This window comes from Sebastes fasciatus, chromosome 16 (genome assembly GCF_043250625.1).
Source record: "Sebastes fasciatus isolate fSebFas1 chromosome 16, fSebFas1.pri, whole genome shotgun sequence".
NCBI lineage: Eukaryota > Metazoa > Chordata > Actinopteri > Perciformes > Sebastidae > Sebastes > Sebastes fasciatus.
In genome coordinates this window covers 31,634,002-31,656,688 of record NC_133810.1, presented here as the reverse complement: position 1 = coordinate 31,656,688, position 22,687 = coordinate 31,634,002, and the positions used below count along the sequence as shown (strand labels likewise).

Sequence of the window (22,687 nt, the reverse complement as noted above, 5' to 3'; positions counted from 1 at the left end):
AACCCAGGTCCAGGTGGAGGAGGTGGTGGAGTGTGGAGCAGAAGGAGTGGAGGAGTCTCAGTGTGTCTGCAGAGACTGTGCAGAAGGACAGATACACTGATGATACTCTGTCAGGTCCAGAGGAACACACAGGGATGATGGTGGTTAGAAATCAAACTCCCATCTGATGAAAGAAGAAGAAGACAACAGAAGTCATCAATCAGTGTTTACAGAGACTCCCTTCATCAGCTGTCAGTCAGCATCCAGTATAAAGAGCAGAGGGACTTCAGTCTGTGTAGCGTAGCCAGCTTCCTTTCAGCTCTCATGTTAACGTATTGGAGTGAACACACTGAGCTCAGAGCTCACAGACCAGAGGCCTGTACTACGAAGCCAGTCCAACACACCCAGGGTATCTTCTCCTTATCTGGTTTAACTAACCTCTCAACCAAGATCCCGCTAAGCGGTCCTACGACAGTTCTGATCAACTCGGTAAGTCAACCCAGGGTTTCTCAGTCTGGCTGTGAGCGTGTTCACATAGAAGGGGCGGGGTTTGTAGCACATGACCAATCAGAGACATGGACCAGTCTACGGTCTGCAGAGCGGCACACTTTACAAACGCATACTAGACAAGTTAAACACATAATCCAGACTAGAATTAACAGTTTAAACTGCCAAATGCAGGAAGGACGCATACGAGATGAGGACTAAATCCACAGTCTTGTTGTGTGTAAAATGACCTGTAATATTGATCTTAAACTAATCGGAGGCTTCAGCAGTCTGAGTTAGATGTATTAGGGCTGGGTGACTTGGACAAAATCAAATATCACAATATATTTTTGTGTAAATGACCAATAATAGAACAGCTAGAACAGTCTGGTAAATTCAGAAAATGACATCACTTTACTGTAATTTAGCCTTTAAAACCAGGAAATGACAACACTTATGCCATATCACGATATTACTAGGGCTATCAATCCATTATGATATTTAATCAAGATTAATTACAAATGAATCACACATTTTTTATCCGTCCAAAATGTACCTTAAAGGGAGATCTGTCAAGTATTTAATCCTCTTATCAACATGGGAGTGGACAAATATGCTGCTTTATGTAAATGTATGTATATATTTATTATTGTAAATCAATGAACAACACAGATCAATGACAGATATTGATCCAGAAACCCTCACAGGTACTGCATTTAGCATAAAACAATATGCTCCAATCATAACATGGCAAACTGCAGCCCAACAGGCAACAACAGCTGTCAGTGTGTCAGTGTGCTGACTTGACTATGACTTGCCCCAAACTGCATGTGATGATCATAAAGTGGGCATGTCTGTAAAGGGGAGACTCGTGGGTACCCATAGAACCCATTTACATTCACACATCTGGAGGTCAGAGGTCAAGGGACCCTTTTGAAAATGGACATGACAGTTTTTCCTCTCCAACATTTAGTAGTAGTAGTAGTAGTAGTAGTAGTAGTAGTAGTAGTAGTAGTCTGACATGGTTGGTACCGATGGATTCATCAGGTTTATAGTTTACTATGATACCAGTAGTAGTAGTAGTAGTAGTAGTAGTAGTAGCAGTAGCAGTAGCAGTAGCAGTAGCAGTAGCAGTAGTAGTATGACATGGTTGGTACTGATGGATTCATCAGGTTCTCTAGTTTCAGATGATACCAGTTTCTTCACTCTAGCTTTAAAACTGAGATGCTACAACCTAAAAATCACAAGTTGCGTTAATGCGTTAAAGTAATTAGTGGCGTTAAAACGATCTTGCGTTAACGGGTTATTATTGCGTTAACTCTGACAGCTCGACTAAATATGGAGTCTTTTTGGACAAGGAGATCAGACAGAGCGTTTCAGACAGAGGGTGTAAAGAGGTGCTGCAGCACAGCCGGTAGAAGAAAAGTAAAGTGATTTTTGAACATTAAAGCATGTTAACATGTTCTAGTAGAAACCTAAAATACAAGTATGAAGCTGAACATCAGCCTGATAGGTCCTCTTTAAAGGTCCCACATGTTCATACACAGACTGAACAGTAAAACGTCAGCTGTGATTACTGGACTTCAGCAGAGGTTCTGGTCTGTATAAAGACCACATGGTTACTAAATGTAACCATGGTTCTATGATGTTCTATCTCTCAATGAGAGAACACACACTTTCTGATCAGAGTTGATGGTACGACAGTTTGATGGATGAGGACCACTGTCTCTATACATGATGTGATGCTGTCAGCTGTAATCCAGCTTTATTTCCTGGAGACATGAACACAACAACAACATCTTCTTCACATCAACTCTAACACATGATCACATGACGAGCTTCTGGCTGATCTGATTGGCTGACTGTTCTCTCTCTCTCTGTGTGTCACCGTTCTCCTCTCACAGCTTAACGGAGGAAACACATCACAACAATACTGCTGGAACCAGCATGGAGCGACTCCGACCCTCTACTTACTCCAGAGTCTCCAGTCTACAGTGTGGACTCTTCACAAGATCAGACAGGAGCTTCACATCTGAATCCTTCAGGTTGTTTTCACTCAGATCCAGCTGTCTCAGATGGGAGGGGTTGGACTTCAGAGCTGAGGCCAGAGAAGCACAGCTGATCTCTGACAAACTGCAGAACCTCAATCTGAATAAAGAATAAATTATGTGAGTTTAGAAGACAACGTTCCTGCTTGAAATCATTCAATGTTTAATAATGTGTTCAGAGCTGAAGAAGGTTTAGAACGTAGAAGTTTAGAAAATGTAAACTCCAAACACCTGAAGCCAACAGGATGCAGGTTAAAAACTGTCAAATACAAACAGTGAAACAGAGCTCTCATTAATATTAATGACAACGTGCTGCTACTTCAATAAAGACGTAGTGACTTCACCTCTTAAACTCTGACAGCTCCACCAGTGGATCCATCGATACAAACTCATGTTGAGCAGCCAAACACAAATAAGAACCACAGAAACTGATTCAAGATTCAACTCAACATCTCAAAGCTTCTAAAGATGTCAAATATGTCAGGATGGATTTGTGGTGGAAATGTGAACAAAAGATATTTAAGATAAGACTTCTACAATATATATATTTGAGGAATAGTGGAGTCATAAAATCAAAGCATCTTCAGTTTAAACTCTTCAGTCAGTAAAAGCATCATATAGCTTCATAACATTTATAGAAAAAAACAAATATTGAACAGATTTATTATTGTTTGATAGCAGAAAGAGAGATTATTTATTTTTTCTTCATATTTATATATTTATATTAGCACTTCTCGGAAAAAAGAAACATGATGGAAGTCAAGAGTTGGGATATATGAAGGTTTTAAATGTGTAGCTCAACATCACTATGTCCTAATCAATGATCTTTTCCCTAAAATGAGTAGAGTGACTTTGTCATTGTGTTATTGTGGATCATCATAATGTCAGCCTTCTACAGACATCATCCAGATGTCACCACAACATTCATACAGCTGTTCATGTCAACACACATCAATAACAAGCTGCTGATCTCTGTCAAGTCTGGAATTAGAGGATCAATATTAAATCAGACTTGTTGGACTTCATTACTTCATTTATTACATGGCCTTCTTCTCACTGTATCTGGGAGCTTAGCAGGTTTATGTCATTTACAGGAAAGGTCCACATTTGTTCAAGTGTGTCTGTAAACAACAGCCACATGTCATATGTACATTAAAAGAGTTATTGGTGGCAGTAATCATTCCTCCTGTGAAGTGGTCCCTTCATAACACAACTACACTGTAAGAAATGACTTCAGAAGTTCAACTGAAACTAATATGAAGATTCAGCAGTCTGTAACTTTGATTTGTCGGACTCAGACTGTTTAGTACCAAATTCCCTCTTTGAGTTACTAATCCTCCTGCAGCTCAACAAGGAAACTGTCAAACACAACATACTGACTGGATACATACTAAGGCTGGGCAATATATCCATATTAAATCAATATCGTGAAATGAGACGAGATATCGTCTAAGATTTAGGATATCCTAATATCTAGGGTTGTCAAAGTTAATCGTTTTAACGCCAACATTTTCTTTAACGCGTTAACGCAATTGATCTTCTGGAGGTTGTAGCGGCTCAGTTTTAAAGCTAGAGTGAAGATCCTGGTATCATCTGAAACTACAGAACCTGATGAGTCCATCAGTACCAACCAGGTCATACTACTACTACTACTACTACTCCTGCTACTACTACTACTACTACTACTACTACTACTACTACTACTACTACTACTACTACTGGTCTCATACTAAACTAGAGAACCTGATGGATCCATAGGTACCAACCATGTCAGACTAGCTGGTCATGAAGGAGGTTAAATAACGCTCCAAACTGTCATGTCCATGTTCAAAGGGGTCCCTTGACCTCTGACCTTCAGATCAGTGAATGTAAATGGGTTCTATGGGTACCCACGAGTCTCCCCTTTACAGACATGCCAACTTTATGATCATCACATGCAGTTTGGGGCAAGTCATAGTCAAGTCAGCACACTGACACACTGACAGCTGTTGTTGCTTGTTGGCTCTCCCTTTAAGGTACATTTTGGACGGATAAAAAATGTGTGATTCATTTGCAATTAATCGCGATTAAATATTATAATGGATTGACAGCCCTAGTAATATCGTGATATGGCATAAGTGTTGTCTCTTCCTGGTTTTAAAGGCTGTATTACAGTAAAGTGATGTAATTTTCTGACCTTACCAGACTGTTCTAGCTGTTCTATTATTGGTCATTTACACAAAGAAATATTGTGATATTTGATTTTGTCCAGGTCACCCAGCCCTAATACATCTAACTCAGACTGCTGAAGCCTCCGATTAGTTTAAGATCAACGTTACAGGTCATTTTACACACAACAAGACTGTGGATTTAGTCCTCATCTCGTAACACTCAGGTTATACGGGGATTGCTTCACAGACAGAAGGAATGATGACAGACATCAATAACTCTTTGAATGTACATATGAACATGTGAGTATTGTATTCAGATAGATTGAAACAAATATGAACCTGCAAAGATGTTTCTGATTCAGAATATTTATTTGGTTATTGCTTCAAATAATTAGACAATGCTGACATGAAAACAGAGCACAGTTAGATCTGCTGTCAAGAAGAACGTGGGAATAACTTAGAACCATAGAAACCTCTGATTAGATGGTGTCGTTCATAATCATCACTTATGTGCCTTTAAGTTGGTGCAATACGTGTTTGTTGAAGAGTGCTGCACCTTTAGACATGTTCAAATAGAGAGCTACAGGAATGAGTCCTAAAGCCCAGAAATGAGTCAGCATTTTAGCACTTCCTGTTTCCTCGTCTGGAAGTCAATGGGTTTTTAGTTAGATGCCTGAAATAAGGTCTGTGGTTAAAGGTCCAGTGTGTAGGATCTGGTGGTATCTAGTGGTGAGGTGAGGAGATTACAACCAACTGAAGCCTCTCCTGTGTGCCAAGCGTGTTGGAGAGCTACGGTGACCGACGTGAAAACGTGAATGTCCCTCTCTAGAGCCATCTGGAGCAGAGCCAGTGCAGAGAGAGTGTCTACAAACTACATAAACTACAGTCAGTGAACTGACCTCAGAGTCTCCAGTCTACAGTTTGGACTCTCCAGTCCAGCAGAAAGCAGCTTCACTCCTGAATCCTTCAGCTCGTTTTCATCCAGCTCCAGCTCTCTCAGATGGGAGGGGTTGGACTTCAGAGCTGAGATCAGAGGAGCACAGCTGATCTCTGACAAACTGCAGCGCCACAATCTGAATAAAGAATAAATGATGTAAGTTTAGAAGACAACGTTCCCGCTTGAAATCATTCAATGTTTAATAATGTGTTCAGAGCTGAAGAAGGTTTAGAACGTAGAAGTTTAGAAAATGTAAACTCCAAACACCTGAAGCCAACAGGATGCAGGTTAAAAACTGTCAAATACAAACAGTGAAACAGAGCTCTCATTAATATTAATGACAACGTGCTGCTACTTCAATAAAGACGTAGTGACTTCACCTCTTAAACTCTGACAGCTCCACCAGTGGATCCATCGATACAAACTCATGTTGAGCAGCCAAACACAAATAAGAACCACAGAAACTGATTCAAGATTCAACTCAACATCTCAAAGTTTCTAAAGATGTCAAAGATGTCAGGATGGATTTTGGGGAAATGTGAACAAAAGATATTTAAGATAAGACATCTACAATATATATATTTTAGGAATAGTAGAGTCATAAAATCAAAGCATCTTCAGTTTAAACTCTTCAGTCAGTAAAAGCATCATATAGCTTCATAACATTTATAGAAAAAACAAATACTGAATATATTTGTTATTGTCTGATAGCTGAAATAGAGATTATTTATTTATTCTTCATATTTATGTTTTTTTATATAATTTATTTTTACCTGATGAAAGTCAGGTGTTGTGATATTTGAAGGTTTTAAATGTGTAGCTCAACATTGCTCTGCCACAGTCAATGGACTAAACCACTGAAGAAGAAAATGGACTTTAGCATTAAGAGACTCAGTGTGGATCAGTATAATATCAGCCTGATGTCTGCAGTTTAGTGTCACCACAACTTTCACATCATATTAATCTCAGTACACAAGTAAAAAATGGTGTCTGACCTCAGAGTCTCCAGTCTACAGTGTGGACTCTCCAGAAAACCACACAGGAGCTTCACTCCTGAATCCTGCAGCTTGTTTCCACCCAGATCCAGCTCTCTCAGATGGGAGGGGTTGGACATCAGAGCTGAGACCAGAGAAGCACAGCTGATCTCTGACAACCTGCAGCTCCTCAATCTGAATAAAGAATAAATGATGAAGATAAAATCACTTTATAATCCAGTCAGATGTGTTCAGGTTTTAAATGTGTAGCTCAACATCACTATGTCCTAATCAATGATCTTTTCCCTAAAATGGGTAGAGTGACTTTGTCATTGTGTTATTGTGGATCATCATAATGTCAGCCTTCTACAGACATCATCCAGATGTCACCACAACATTCATACACCTGTTCATGTCAACACACATCAATAACAAGCTGCTGATCTCTGCCAAGTCTGGAATTAGAGGATCAATATCAAATCAGACTTGTTGGACTTCATTACTTCATTTATTACATGGCCTTCTTCTCACTGTATCTGGGAGCTTAGCAGGTTTATGTCATTTACAGGAAAGGTCCACATTTGTTCAAGTGTGTCTGTAAACAACAGCCACATGTCATATGTACATTAAAAGAGTTATTGGTGGCAGTAATCATTCCTCCTGTGAAGTGGTCCCTTCATAACACAACTACACTGTAAGAAATGACTTCAGAAGTTCAACTGAAACTAATATGAAGATTCAGCAGTCTGAGTCCGACAAATCAAAGTTACAGACTGTTTAGTACCAAATTCCCTCTTTGAGTTACTAATCCTCCTGCAGCTCAACAAGGAAACTGTCAAACACAACATACTGACTGGATACATACTAAGGCTGGGCAACATATCCATATTATATCAATATCGTGAAATGAGACGAGATATCGTCTTAGATTTAGGATATCCTAATATCTAGGGTTGTCAAAGTTAATCGTTTTAACGCCACCATTTTCTTTAACGCATTAACGCAATCGATCTTCTGGAGGTTGTAGCGGCTCAGTTTTAAAGCTAGAGTGAAGATACTGGTATCATCTGAAACTACAGAACCTGATGAATCCATCGGTACCAACCAGGTCATACTACTACTACCACTACTACTACTACTACTACCACTACTACCACTACTACCACTACTACGACTACTACTACCACTACTGCTGCTACCACTACTACTACTGCTGCTACTACTACTACTACCACTACTACTACTACTACTGCTACTACCACTACTACTACTACTACTGCTACTACCACTACCACTACTACTACTACTACTACTACTACTACTACTACTACTACTACTACTACTGCTGGTATCATAGTAAACTAGAGAACCTGATGAATCCATCGGTACCAACCATGTCAGACTAGCTGGTCGTGAAGGAGGTTAAATAACGCTCCAAACTTCCACTAAATGTTGGAGAGGAAAAACTAACATGACCAAATCCAAAGGGGTCCCTCGACCTCTGACCTCCAGATCAGTGAATGTAAATGGGTTCTATGGGTACCCACGAGTCTCCCCTTTACAGACATGCCCACTTTATGATAATCTCATGCAGTTTGGGGCAAGTCATAGTCAAGTCAGCACACTGACACACTGACAGCTGTTGTTGCCTGTTGGCTCTCCCTTTAAGGTACATTTTGGACGGATAAAAAATGTGTGATTCATTTGCAATTAATCGCAATTAAATATCATAATGGACTGACAGCCCTAGTAATATCGTGATATGGCATAAGTGTTGTCTCTTCCTGGTTTTAAAGGCTGTATTACAGTAAAGTGATGTCATTTTCTGAACTTACCAGACTGTTCTAGCTGTTCTATTATTGGTCATTTACACAAAACAATATTGTGATATTTGATTTTGTCCAGGTCACCCAGCCCTAATACATCTAACTCAGACTGCTGAAGCCTCCGATTAGTTTAAGATCAACGTTACAGGTCATTTTACACACAACAAGACTGTGGATTTAGTCCTCATCTCGTAACACTCGGGTTAAACGGGGATTGCTTCACAGACAGAAGGAATGATGACAGACATCAATAACTCTTTGAATGTACATATGAACATGTGAGTATTGTATTCAGATAGATTGAAACAAATATGAACCTGCAAAGATGTTTCTGATGCAGAATATTTATTTGGTTATTGCTTCAAATAATTAGACAATGCTGACGTGAAAACAGAGCACAGTTAGATCTGCTGTCAAAAAGAACGTGGGAATAACTTAGAACCATAGAAACCTCTGGTTAGATGGTGTCGTTCATAATCATCACTTATGTGCCTTTAAGTTGGTGCAATACGTGTTTGTTGAAGAGTGCTGCACCTTTAGACATGTTCAAATAGAGAGCTACAGGAATGAGTCCTAAAGCCCAGAAATGAGTCAGCATTTTAGCACTTCCTGTTTCCTCGTCTGGAAGTCAATGGGTTTTTAGTTAGATGCCTGAAATAAGGTCTGTGGTTAAAGGTCCAGAGTGTAGGATCTGGTGGTCTCTAGCGGTGAGGTGAGGAGATTACAACCAACTGAAGCCTCTCCTGTGTGCCAAGCGTGTTGGAGAGCTACGGCGGCCGACGTGAAAACGTGAATGTCCCTCTCTAGAGCCATCTGGAGCAGAGCCAGTGTGTAGAGAGAGTGTGTCTACAAACTACATAAACTACAGTCAGTGAACTGACCTCAGAGTCTCCAGTCTACAGTTTGGACTCTCCAGTGCAGCAGAAAGCAGCTTCACTCCTGAATCATACAGGTCGTTGTTACTCAGGTCCAGCTCTCTCAGATGGGAGGGGTTGGACTTCAGAGCTGAGGCCACAACTTCACAGTGAGTATCTGAGAGTCCACAGTCAGAAAGTCTGTGATGACACAAAGATTACAAAATATGTTATTATGAAAGAGGACAGTTTATATTTACTTCATGCATTTGATGACTAAACAGTTTGATATGTACTTCTTTGATTAACATTTGCTCCTCACATCAGTGGTTCAGCTAATCTTATCTCACTGTCTGACATGAAACAATAATTCTCATCACTCTCTCTCAAACCTGCAGACTTTTAATCTTTGTTTTTCTTTAATCTTGCAGATGAAGAGAGAGAACATGTAGTTACATTGAGGCTTCCATAATGTCCAGTCTGTCAGTGAGATCTGATCCCAGGTCTGTCTCCACAAAGTTAGCATGAGGCCTTATTGATTAGAAAAGCATTTTTAAAACTCAGTGAATAAGTAATAATAATACAGTTGATAAAGATGACCTCTCTTTGCTGCTACCTGCTGCTGTCAGGTTCACGTCTATAAATGGGAAAATTCAGTGACTGTTACCAAACGGTAGAGAAATGAAACAGATCGTGTAATAATATTAGACCTGTACATAATTAAACATTCATATAATTAGATACTTTGATGACTGCATGGCATTTTGACATTAACACTCTTTTCTGAGCATCAAACGTTTTCATCTCACAAACACAATTAAAGAACCAATAAGGTTTCATTATTTTCAGCATGATGTCATCAGAAAGATGTTATCAGTGTTTCAGCATTAAAAACAGAACATTGATCTTTGGTGTGTTTAAGATCTCTTAAAAAGTCTGAATTCTACCATTCTGCTGTTATATATTCATCAGACGGCTGTTATTGGTGGAAGCTGTGTATTTCCTGTTACTACTCTTCTCTACAGCAACAACAAGAGAGAGAAACACCTGAGTTTCCTTCTGTGAGTAACAGAATAAAAGGAAAGACTTAAAAACACGATGATGGAACACAACTTGACTTCATGAGCAATAAAATGCACCATTGCTCGATTCAACACACTCAGGGGTTTTACAACGACAGTCTTTGTCTCGTATGACCAGTAGTTTACGGTGGCTAATGCTAGAATTGGGTTGATTTTCGGTTTTGCCGGTCTGGTTTGGTCCGGTCTGGTATACGAGCTTAAACCGGTTTGATTTTATGCTAACCGGTGGAACCGACATTTGTCATTATGACACGTTCTGGCAAACTAAAAAGTATCAGACATCAACAACCTGTGCTGACAGAGACACAGTGCTAAATCCAGCCTGTATTTGCAATATGACAACGTGATTAACGTAATATTATGATGTTATGTTGGTGTATAAACAAGAAGAGGTTTGTTTACTAGGAAGTTCATGTGTTTTTTGGGGTGATGAGACGAGACATGGCAGAGCTGGTCTCAAAGAAAACTAAAACTGCAGCAACATGGCAACAGTTTGGATTTGAAGCCAACGAAAGAGATGAGCCCAAAAACACACGAGGTAAGGTGTAATGTGGTGCAAGGCCTATTGAAAGCAAACCCCAGCACCAGGACTCTGATCCCAGGACCGCCCAGACTCCCCGCCGGATCAGCAAACGTTCTGTTGCTGCCGTTACACCGGTTAGACCCAGCGCTCCACCAGACAGCTGATCTTTTGTTCTTTTCATTTGTTTTACCAGGTTCACATGTCGTCTCCATCACCCAAAAACATAAATCAGAAAAAACTGTAAAATGTAACAATTATTCTAAATCAATAGAATAAGTGTTCATTAACTTGACAGCTAGAAACACAAAGTACTGAAACATTTTGAACTCAACATTTGAAACAGCTCAAGAACATCTGTGACAAAATACAACTGACATATTTATGTAATAAACACAAGGAACACTTATAAGAATATTATATTTAAGAATAATTTATAGTGTGTATATTTGAAGAACTAAACTACTAATCTACACTGATCTATAAAGTTAATCACATCTGGACTTACACAGCTTTTCTGCAGTTCCTCACAGCTGGAATCAGTCTCAGTCGTCCCTCTGGTGTTGTGTTGTACTTGTTCAGGTCCAACTCATCCAGAACCTCCTCTGACATCTGCAGCATGTAGGCCAGAGCTGAGCAGTGGATCTCAGAGAGTTCCTTCTCTGATCTGTTCTCTGACTTCAGGAACTCTTGGATCTCCTGATGTACCGAGTGGTCGTTCATCTCCGTCAGACAGTGGAAGATGTTGATGCTTCTGTCAGGAGAGGTATTATCTCTGTTCATCTCCTTCAGGTTGTTGATGATTCTCTGGATGGTTTCTGGACTGTTGTCTGTCCGACCCAGCAGACCTCCTAAGAGCTTCTGGTTGGACTCCAGAGAGAGGCCATGAAGGAAGCGAACAAACAGGTCCAGGTGGCCATTTTTACTTTCAAGGGATTTCTCCATGGCTCTCTTCAGGAAGTCATCCAGGGTTGAATGAACATATCCATATGTCAGGTAGTCCTTCAGTACCTGTGTGCTCCTGTTTGTGTAATAGTGGACCATGTAGACTGCAGCCAGAAACTCCTGAACGCTCAGGTGAACAAAGCAGTAGACGGTTTTCTGGAAGATCACACACTCTCTTTTGAAGATCTCTGTACAAACTCCTGAGTACAACGAGGCCTCTGTGACATCCAGACCACACCGCTCCAGGTCTTCTTGGTAGAACATGATGTTTCCTTTCTCCAGATGTTCAAACGCCAGCCTCCCCAGCTTCAGAAGAACTTCCCTGTCAGCCTCCGTCAGCTCCTGTGGACTCGTCTCATGTCCCTCACCATACTTCTGCTTCTTCCTCTTTGTCTGAACCAACAGGAAGTGTGAGAACAGGTCAGTCAGGGTCTTGGGCAGCTCTCCTCTCTGGTCTGTAGTCAACATGTGGTCCAGAACTGTAGCAGTGATCCAGCAGAAGACTGGGATTAGACACATGATGTGGAGGCTCCTGGATGTCTTGATGTGTGAGATGATTCTGCTGGACAGCTCTTCATCACTGACTCTCCTCCTGAAGTACTCCTCCTTCTGGGCGTCAGTGAAGCCTCGTACTTCTGTTACCCTGTCAACACATGCAGGAGGGATCTGATTGGCTGCTGCAGGTCGGGAAGTTATCCAGACGAGAGCTGAGGGAAGCAGATTCCCCTGGATGAGGTTTGTCAACAGCACGTTGACTGATGACTTCTGGGTGACATCAGACACAACCTCATTGTTCTTGAAATCCAGTGAAAGTCTGCTTTCATCCAGGCCGTCAAAGATGAACAGAACTTTACAGACAGCGAGCTTCTCTGCTGTGACCTTCTGTAATGTTGGATGGAAAACATGGAGCAGCATGAGAAGACTGTACTGCTCATCTCTGATCAAGTTCAGCTCCCTGAACGAAAGCAGAACCACCAGACTGACATCTTGGTTCTCCAAGCCCTCTGCCCAGTCCAGAGTGAACTTCTGCACTGAGAAGGTTTTTCCAACGCCAGCGACGCCGTTCGTCAGAACGACTCTGATGTGTCCCCGTTGGTCAGGTAAGGCTTTAAAGATGTCCTGGCACTTGATTGGAGCGTCATGGAGGGTCTTCTTCTTGGAAGCTGTCTCAAGCTGCCTCACCTCATGTTGGGTATTAACCTCTTCACTCTGTCCCTCTGTGATGTAGAGCTCAGTGTAGATCCTGTTGAGGAGGGTTCCACTTCCTGTTTCATCACTTCCTTCAGTCACACGTTCACATCTCCTCCTCAGACTGATCTTATGTTCATCTACAACCTCCTGCAGACCTCTATCTGCTGAAAGAGAAGGGAAACAGTTTGAGACTAAATAAAGAGCATCTGCTTATTATTTCCATTGCCAATATTAAAGTGATCAATATAAAGTAAATAAAAAAGAAGTAAAGGTTAAACAGTCCAGTTTTAGTGGAAGCATCAGTCGGTGTACATGTTTGATTGACAGCAGAGGAGGCGGAGCCTCAGCTGTCCATCTGCAGCTCTTCATCTAAACAGCTCACTGTGGCTGTTCCTTCCTCCCTGTAATATTTAAAACTCATCCACTCATCAAATAATGCAGGATATGTTCATATCTCGTTGTGTGGACCTGTTTTTATTAACAAAAGCCGGGTTTCCACCAAAAGCTCCTGGGACTTTTTAGTCCTACTACTTTTAAGGACCTGAAAGGTTCCTTCAGTCCACTGTTGTCTGTGTTTCCACTACGGTCTAAAGACCTGTGAAGATTCAGCAAATTAGTCCTCTAATGTAAGAAAAAGCAACATGACATGTGACGAGGGCTGTTGGTGGTCTCAGCGGTAAACACACTCTGCAGGCTGCCGTTCAGTGTGTCGCCCGTTTCATCTAAAAAACACGCTGGAAAGAAATAAACGTTAGGTTTTATCTCACTGTGACGACATTTACTGCTGCACGTTGGATGTAATGAATGCAGAGGAGGAAAGTGAAACTAAAAGCGTCCGTCTCCACAGTAAATCATGTTGAGTATTTGAGGGTTATTTATTTCTGCTTTAGAACGTTAACGCCGTGAAACAATCAGAAAATAACATTTCTTTCTCTCATTCACAACAGCGTCATGCTACGTCTCTCTGTCTCTCTTCTACTGATCGTCCTCTCGCTCGTGCTGTCTCTCTTGTTGTCTCTGTCTTCAAGTCTGGACTGCAGAGGGCCAGCAGCCCTACAACCGCAGAAGTCTGTCACTGAATGAGGGATGAAGTTACACGATTGGTCGGCCGAGTGTCGGAGTTTCCTCATTGGCCGTTGCTCTTTCAAAATGTAAAGGCAGGAACAGTCCTTTAATCACATGAGCCCGTCCAGCGCGACGCCTCGGCTCACAGAGCTGTCAAGCTGTCAAACTAGGAGATCTAGTTCTGAAATAAAACCAGATTCAGCAGAGGCATCGCCTATATCTGGCTTCAGATGTTTTCAGAAGTAGATTTTGGTGGATTGTTTAGACGGAATAACAGAAAGTTTATGAGCAGGCCGCCATGTTGTTTCCTGTTTGAAACGGCGAGCAGAAAACCAGGAACCAATCAGGTGCATTCCATGTCACCGCTTGACCCATAGACATAAATACATAGACGCCACATTGAGCTCTGGACCGTACGTCAACGTTGGCGTATGTATACATGTCTATGGCTTGAACGGCCAGTTGAGTGGAGCAGCGCGTCCCCTAGTGTCCTCGCAGGACCTGGTGAGACTTTTATGACTCTTTATGTATTAAAAGAACAAGTAGTGTTTTCAGACATGGAGACGTCAGCAGACAGATGTAGAGTCTTACTTTGTACAGTGCTGGTCTGACCACACTGGGGACAGGAGGAGTCTCCTGATGAAGCAGACTGGTCCCAGTATGAGGTGATGCACTGTCTGCAGAACCAGTGTCCACAGCTGGTAGAGACTGGATCCTTCAGGACGTCCTGACACAAAGCACAGCAGGACAGCTGCTCCTCCACAGAGACATCACTCCTCTTCCTGTGAAGACATGTCTTTATAACTAAAATGCTTTGTTGATTGGACGACACTGTCTCAAAGCTCAGATGGTCTCAGGGAACAGTTAAAGTGTTGATACTTTTCTGTTTGAACTCAGCATTCAGTCTGTGATGACAGTGTTCCTTTATTTCAACTCTCCTGCTTTCAACAACACTAATGAGCTGAATTTACCATCTGGCTGTCTTATTAACCTCTTAACAATCCGACGGACGCTATTCTGTCTTTCAGAGGTTGTAGCGGCTCAGTTTTAAAGCTAGAGTGAAGATACTGGTAACATGTGAAACTAGAGAACCTGATGAACCCATCGGTACCAACCATGTCATGATAGCTTGTTGGGAAGAATGCTCTGACCTCCAGATCAGTGAATGTAAATGGGTTCTATGGGTACCCACGAGTCTCCCCTTTACAGACATGCCCACTTTATGATAATCACATGCAGTTTGGGGCAAGTCATAGTCAAGTCAGCACACTGACACACTGACAGCTGTTGTTGCCTGTTGGGTTTCAGAGGGGTCCGTCCTCCAGAGGGGTCCCGTCTCCGTGGCCGTGACGGGAGCTGTTATATCGTTCTCTTCAAAGCCACCAGACTCCATTCACTAAAGCAGTAATTTTACTTCCCAGAACACGGGAGTATACGTACAACCCCACTTCAAAAAAGCTGATTTTAGGAGAAGTCAAACCAACACAGTATTTTGAGGACAAATGTGAGAAAATGAATTACACATTTGAAGCTCATTCTTTCAGATATTGAATAGTTGTAAATCTTTACAGAGACTTCAATGTTCAGGCAGAAATATGAATATTTTCTTGAAGTGTAAATTGTGAAATGGAGGTTCTCAGGTGTTTTGTTACAGAAATACAATCAGTAGTTTGTGGCTCTAAAACCCAGACTAAGATCCATCTGAGGTTGAAACAGTATCTGCACTAATAGTTCAGCATCAGGAATATAAATCTGTTAGCAGAACATTTAGTCTTCATCCTCAATGCATCATCATCCATCAGGTCAGCTTACAGTAGAAACAGTCTCTTACTTTGACTCTGAGGGTCCAGGTTCATTACTGAAGAATAGAGGATTCTCCATGGACCAGTCACTCTTCATAGACAGACAGCTGGGTACTGGAGACTCTGCTCTCCGTCTGGACTGAACTCTGCAAACACCAACATGATTTTATTCACATCACATGAATCCTTGATGAATTCTCTTTTAGGTCATTAAGGTCTCTCTAAACACACAAACTACTGCTGCTGTCAACAATAACGAGCTTTAAAGGTTTGTAGCTGTTTTCTTAGATTAGATTACATCTTCTCTAGCTGACTGACAGCTGTCACAGACACTAAGAGGAAGAGGTTATTTGACGTAGTCTGTTAAATTGTAGTAGGCAAATAAATTTTGTATAAATTTGAATATACAAACACACAATCAACAGAAAACATGGTATTGTCAGAGGAAACTACAAATGAGTCCTATAAATGAGTTAGTAGCAGCTCTCTTACTTTGACTCTGAGGGTCCAGGTTCATTACTGAAGTTCAGAGCACCATCTATGGACCGGTCAGTCTTCATAGTCAGACAGTCAGAGACTAGAGACTCTGCTCTGTCCTCCTCTTCCTCCTCACAGTCAATCATCTTCTGATCTGAAGTCAGCCTGAGAGGTTAAACAGGAAAGGAAACAAGTTTGTACAAGAGTCACAGGCGAGACTGAGAGGGTCTTTCCCATTTGTGCTTTTATACGGCTTGACTCCTCCCCTTGACTCCTCTTCTCGACTCCTCTCCTCGCGTCTTAGTCCCGCCCACGGGAGATGCGAGCGGAGGAGGCGAGGAAAAGACTCGAGGAGAGAGGAAACGAGGAAATATGTTTATAGAGACAAGAGACGTTGTTTCCTCTGAAGCGTCATGAGAAAGCGACGTCCGTTTCTGATGACAGCAGCAGCTGATCACATCTGGATCAGCTGTCAGTCGGCTTCAACAGCTGTTTATGTCTGAACTGTACTAATACTAATAAAGACACTCAGTTATTCTCAGTGGCAGAGCAGCTGTGTTTCCTCTCTGTAGTCTGTTACCTGTTTAACAAACACCTGCACATGAATAACAGCTGCAGTCTGTATTTATACTGTGGACTGAGTCCTGCTTAGAGGACCAGGAACCATCTCTACTGTGGACTGAGTCCTGCTTAGAGGACCAGGAACCATCTCTACTGTGGACTGAGTCCTGCTTAGAGGACCATGAACCATCTCTACTGTGGACTGAGTCCTGCTTAGAGGACCAGGAACCATCTCTACTGGAACAATATCTTTATATTATGTATTCATTATTAGCGTCTGTAGTTATTGATGTTCTGACAGTAGAAGTTATGTATTAGGCTGAATGTTTCAGGGAAAAGTGAAATGATGTAACTCATATCAAACCCGACGCTCAGGAATTATCAGCCTCATGTGACTGAATGGAAATGAGGATAAATGATGTAAAAGGTGTAAAAGAGAGACTCTCCTTCTCTGTCTGATTTTAACTGTATCCTTAATAAAAGTTAACGGGAGAAATAACAGATCATCAAAAGAAAACTCTTTCTAATAAATGAAGAAAGTTATTTTAAGTCTGTTTGTTGTCAGGTTTTATAAACCCCTCTCAGTGTCAGACTCCTTCAGTGACGGTGTGTGAAGCAGAGCTCCTGCAGGTCCTCCTGCTGCTGGATCACTTCACCATCAACATGCTCCGTCTGCTGTTCACTCCTACAGTTAACACAGATTATAACTAGACGGTGAATCAGAAGACAACTAAAATATAAATCTGTTAATCTGTGATCTGTCTTCACTCCGGTATGAAACTCAGTGATGTTGATGTATCAGATCAAACCGATCAGCAGCAGCGTCCAATCAATAACTGATATCCAGTAAGGGGGCGTGTCGGTCGGTAACTAACAATCGTGGAGGAAACACTGGAGGATACACTGGTGTGTATCCATCCTTTACCATCAGACAGTCCTTTACCATCAGACAGTCCTTCCTGAAGTGGAACTGAAGCTGTTATATCGTTTTCTTCAAAGCCACCAGACTCCATTCACTAAAGCAGTAATTTTACTTCCCAGAACACGGGAGTATACGTACAACCCCACTTCAAAAAAGCTGATTTTAGGAGAAGTCAAACCAACACAGTATTTTGAGGACAAATGTGAGAAAATGAATTACACATTTGAAGCTCATTCATTCAGATTTTGAATAGTTGTAAATCTTTACAGAGACTTCAACGTTCAGGCAGAAATATGAATATTTTCTTGAAGTGTAAATTGTGAAATGGAGGTTCTCAGGTGTTTTGTTACAGAAATACAATCAGTAGTTTGTGGCTCTAAAACCCAGACTAAGATCCATCTGAGGTTGAAACAGTATCTGCACTAATAGTTCTGAATCAGGAATGTAAATCTGTTAGCAGAACATTTAGTCTTCATCCTCAATGCATCATCATCCATCAGGTCAGCTTACAGTAGAAACAGTCTCTTACTTTGACTCTGAGGGTCCAGGTTCATTACTGAAGTTCAAAGGTTGATCTTTGGACTCGTCACTCTTCATAGACAGACAGCCAGAGACTAGAGACTCTGCTCTGTCCTCCTCTTCCGCCTCACAGTCAATCATCTTCTGATCTGAAGTCAGCCTGAGAGGTTAAACAGGAAAGGAAACAAGTTTGTACAAGAGTCACAGGCGAGACTGAGAGAACAGGAAGTAACACACACATGCACACAGAGAGACACACGCACACACACACAAGCACGCACACACACACACACACACACACACACACAGTATACAGTATAATAAAGCAGCCAGCGCTCCACCTGGTCACTTCTCTTTACCTCTCTGCTTGTTTTCTTGGCTTACAGCAGCTTTAATGAGGATTATTCAGCCAGTCATGACTTTGTGTTCACAGATGAATCAAACTGTTGAGTTCATTCTAACATTTCTCTCCTCTACAGTCCACAGGGAGGAAACTGACTCAGACACTTTAACAGTAACATAATAAAATGTTGGATTAACACTCACCCTGCTTCAGTCTTCAGTCGTCAGCCCTCGGTCCTCTTCTCATAATGGAGTTTGGAATAACTAACTGAACTGGTTTCCTCTCTGTTCTCATGAGCCTGGATCACCTGGATCAGTGTGGCTCCTCCTCTCTTCATTCACAGACATGACACAACTAGTTCAGTAGCATTCCCTCAGGGTACCTCATCCCGTTTAACTATCAATAGAGGGCTTAAACAAGGATGCAACATTTCTCCATTCTTATTTATTTTGGCAGCAGAATTGTTGGCAATTCATATTAAAAATTCTTTTTTTTTATGATTTCATGAAAATTCATAATATAGTATCTAGAAAAAAAAAAAGCAATGTAAAATGTGAATTAAAATGGTCAATGTTGTTCTCAAAACTATGTTCTAAATTTGTTTATATATAAATATCACAACATTGTGGGAAATACTTTTTTTTAAATCTGGGGGAGGGGTCTCAATGTCTATACAATGCTTACGTCCTCTTCCGTTATGATTTGACGATATACAAATAAATTGAATTTAGTCAAATAAAAAGTCACAATAATTGTCATAGAGTGCAGAAAAAAGTCATAATATCGTAAGTCATACTTTCCAACTCTCCCCTGTCCGGCTCTCAGTCTGTCAGTATAAGGAGGACTATATTTAACGCTAGATTGTAGGATATTAGTCTCATGTTGTGCAATGAAGGTGTTCATCTGTTAACAAACACATCTTGTGTGGTTGATAATAATAATAATAATTATAATAATGAAGGTTATTTATGTATAACACTTATGTGCACATTATGTGCTTTACAAGGCAGACATAAAAAATAATAACCCAATGCCAGATATACGCACATTTCCACATCTATTTATAAAGAAATATAAATAAATCCCAACGTGGTCTGAAAACTACAAGCGGCCTACAGATCTAACAGGAAGTCACTTTTTCTGTGACTTTCTGTAAATTCCTTTTAGCAGTTCTTATATCATTTTCTCATCTTGGAAAACAACAAAGATTTGCACAAATCCAAGTATATGAAAGTTAAACCTGGTTTAATGTGTTTCATTCTGAGTTTCTTTCTGACATAAAAGCCCTTAAAGTCATGAAAAACAAAAATGCATTAAAAATTCTTAGTATAATAGAAGAATATGAATTACAGGTTTAGCTCTATAGCGCTTAATTTAATTTATTATTATTATTATTAATATGAATTACAGGTACAGCCCTATAGCCCTTAATTTAATTTATTATTATTATTATCAATATTATTATTATTATTATTATTATTAATATTAACATGAATTACAGGTACAGCCCCATAGCCCTTAATTTAAGTTATTATTATTATTATAATTATTATTATAATTATTATTATTATTATTAATAGGAATTACAGTTACAGCCCCATAACCCTTAATTTAAGTTATTATAATTATTATTAATATGAATTACAAGTACGGCCCTATAGCCCTTAATTTAATTTATTATTATTATTATTATTATTATTATTATTATTATTATGAATTACAGGTACAGCCCCATAACCCTTAATTTAAGTTATTATAATTATTATTAATATGAATGAAAAGGTACAGCCCTGGCCCTTAATTTAATTTATTATTATTATTATTATTATTATTATTATTATTATTATGAATTATAGGTACAGCCCTATAGCCCTTAATTTAATTTATTATTATTTTCATGTATAATTTTACATATTTTATTGTTTCTTGTTCTGTATGCACCTTGTCCTTTTACTCTAATGCAATAATCTATGAGCCATGTTGTTTGTAAATTTGAATTTGTTCAATAATAATAATAATAATGATAAATAAAAAGTTCTTTTATCATCATCTGCATCTTGACCCATATCTATAGTCTACAGGCCAACCTAACATGCTTATCTAGTCGATCCACTCCTCCAGTGCACTTTCGAGGCTTCTCATTGGCTGAAGATGAGACGTTCAGGGGACGGACAGAGAATACTAAAACCTCTTTTATTCTTTGTTACATCCCATGTAAATGATTCTAATTAGATTTTAATATTGAATACATTTTTATTTACATGCATTCTGGCCCAGAGAATACATAAATGTACAGGGAGGAAAAATAACATGTGTATTTATACTTATATTAGCAGAGAAGAGAAGATAAGTATAGAAAAGGAATTGAAAAAGAATAAATAAATAGATAAATAAATTAAAATAAAATAAAAATGAGAAATAAAGTTAGAAAATAGAAATAAAAGACTAAAAAAATAGAATAGGAATAACAATAAACAAAAATTAATTAAAACTAAAAATATAGACTGGTTTTACTATTTTACTATACTCTACAAACCATGTACAGCTTTATTTTGCACTTTAGTCTATTTTTTTAAAATAAGTCTCTACCTCAGTTCTTATCCTGCATTATATTCCATATTTGACATTTCTTAATATCTATATCTCCTATATTTTAATTATCCAGCGCTACATCACTTTAGTCCCTTTCTCAGTTGTTATCCTGCACAATATATTCATTTTTAACAGTTTCTTTCTTCATCTCCTGTTATTTTTATATCTGGTATATTTTTGTTTATACTCTGTATTATTTACTTGTGTCTTTTTACTAACATTTTTTGCACTATGGAACTGTGATGCTGGAAAACTTGAATTTCCCTCAGGATCAATAAAGTATCTATCTATCTATCTATCTATCTATCTATCTATCTATCTATCTATCTATCAAACTTCATTTTATAAATAACGTTGTAATTTACCTTCGCCCTTGAACGCCTGATAATGGTGATATAAAGTGTAGTAATAAAAATGATATATATATATATATATATATATATATGTTCGTTTGTATTTTGTATTTTTTGTCTCTACGCAGATGTATATCTCTCTACAGTTTATTATATATTTTTTTAATTTTTAATTTAATTTTTTATTGTACCCCTGGCATGAACAGTTTTGGATGTACATATTGTTATTGTACTTATATTTTCTTAATAAAAATAAATAATAAAACAAAAAAAAACATATGTCCGTTTGTCTTCTGTGAATTACAAAAGTGTTTTTTTGACGTGTCCATCAAAAATATGGTGAACTGAAGAATGGTTTCTTAAATTAAAAGAGAACTGTAAATCATTATAAAAAACAATTAATCAAAACAATACACATAGAAAACAAATTTAAAAAAATACATTCTGACTTCAAGCCTGTACTTGTGAATATTTCTGCCTTGAATTTAATAGTATTACCACAATTTTTGGCGAATAAAAGACATATTTGCCAATTTCTTTTGGAATTACGAGTTTGCAAGTTTCTGGCCAAAAAAATATTTTAGGAGATTACATTTGAACACATCATAAATAATGTTGTAATTTACCTCCGCCCTTGAACGCCTCATCATGGTGACATAAAGTATATATCACATATGTAACATTTCTTTTTTATTATTAATTTTGAACGATTATTTTGAGTTTGTGTCTAATGTTCATTTAATTTGATGTGATTAGTGTACTATTTATTTTATTGTGTGTCAGCTATTTATTATTTGTATTGCACTGATCCTGGGAAACATACTTTCTTTCTGCCTGGCAGAATGACAATAAATGGAATTGAAAAAAAGTCGTAATATTACGAGAATAAAGTCATAACTTTACGAGAATAAAGTCGTAATATTTCGAGAATAAAGTCGTAACTTTACAAGAATAAAGTCGTAATGTTACGAGAATAAAGTCATAAATTTACGAGAATAAAGTCGTAATATTTCGAGAATAAAGTCGTAACTTTACAAGAATAAAGTCGTAATATTACGAGA

General features: G+C 39.2%; 1 protein-coding gene and 1 pseudogene across 1 annotated transcript in view; both read right to left on the bottom strand.

Moving 5' to 3' along the window:
* Nucleotides 1–19,097, bottom strand: part of LOC141752673 (protein NLRC3-like) — a 782,294-nt gene extending 763,197 nt beyond the window's left edge. Inside the window, exons 1-4 of the mRNA XM_074610793.1 lie at nucleotides 18,885–19,097; nucleotides 18,349–18,498; nucleotides 16,352–16,501; nucleotides 15,889–16,005 (exon numbers count right to left, since the gene is read on the bottom strand). Coding sequence (XP_074466894.1) covers nucleotides 15,889–16,005; nucleotides 16,352–16,501; nucleotides 18,349–18,479 — 398 coding nt within the window. The 5' untranslated portion in view covers nucleotides 18,480–18,498; nucleotides 18,885–19,097. The remainder of the gene's footprint in view (nucleotides 1–15,888; nucleotides 16,006–16,351; nucleotides 16,502–18,348; nucleotides 18,499–18,884) is intronic.
* Nucleotides 1,591–14,137, bottom strand: LOC141752702 (protein NLRC3-like; annotated as a pseudogene).
* Nucleotides 19,098–22,687: the final 3,590 nt, after the last annotated feature.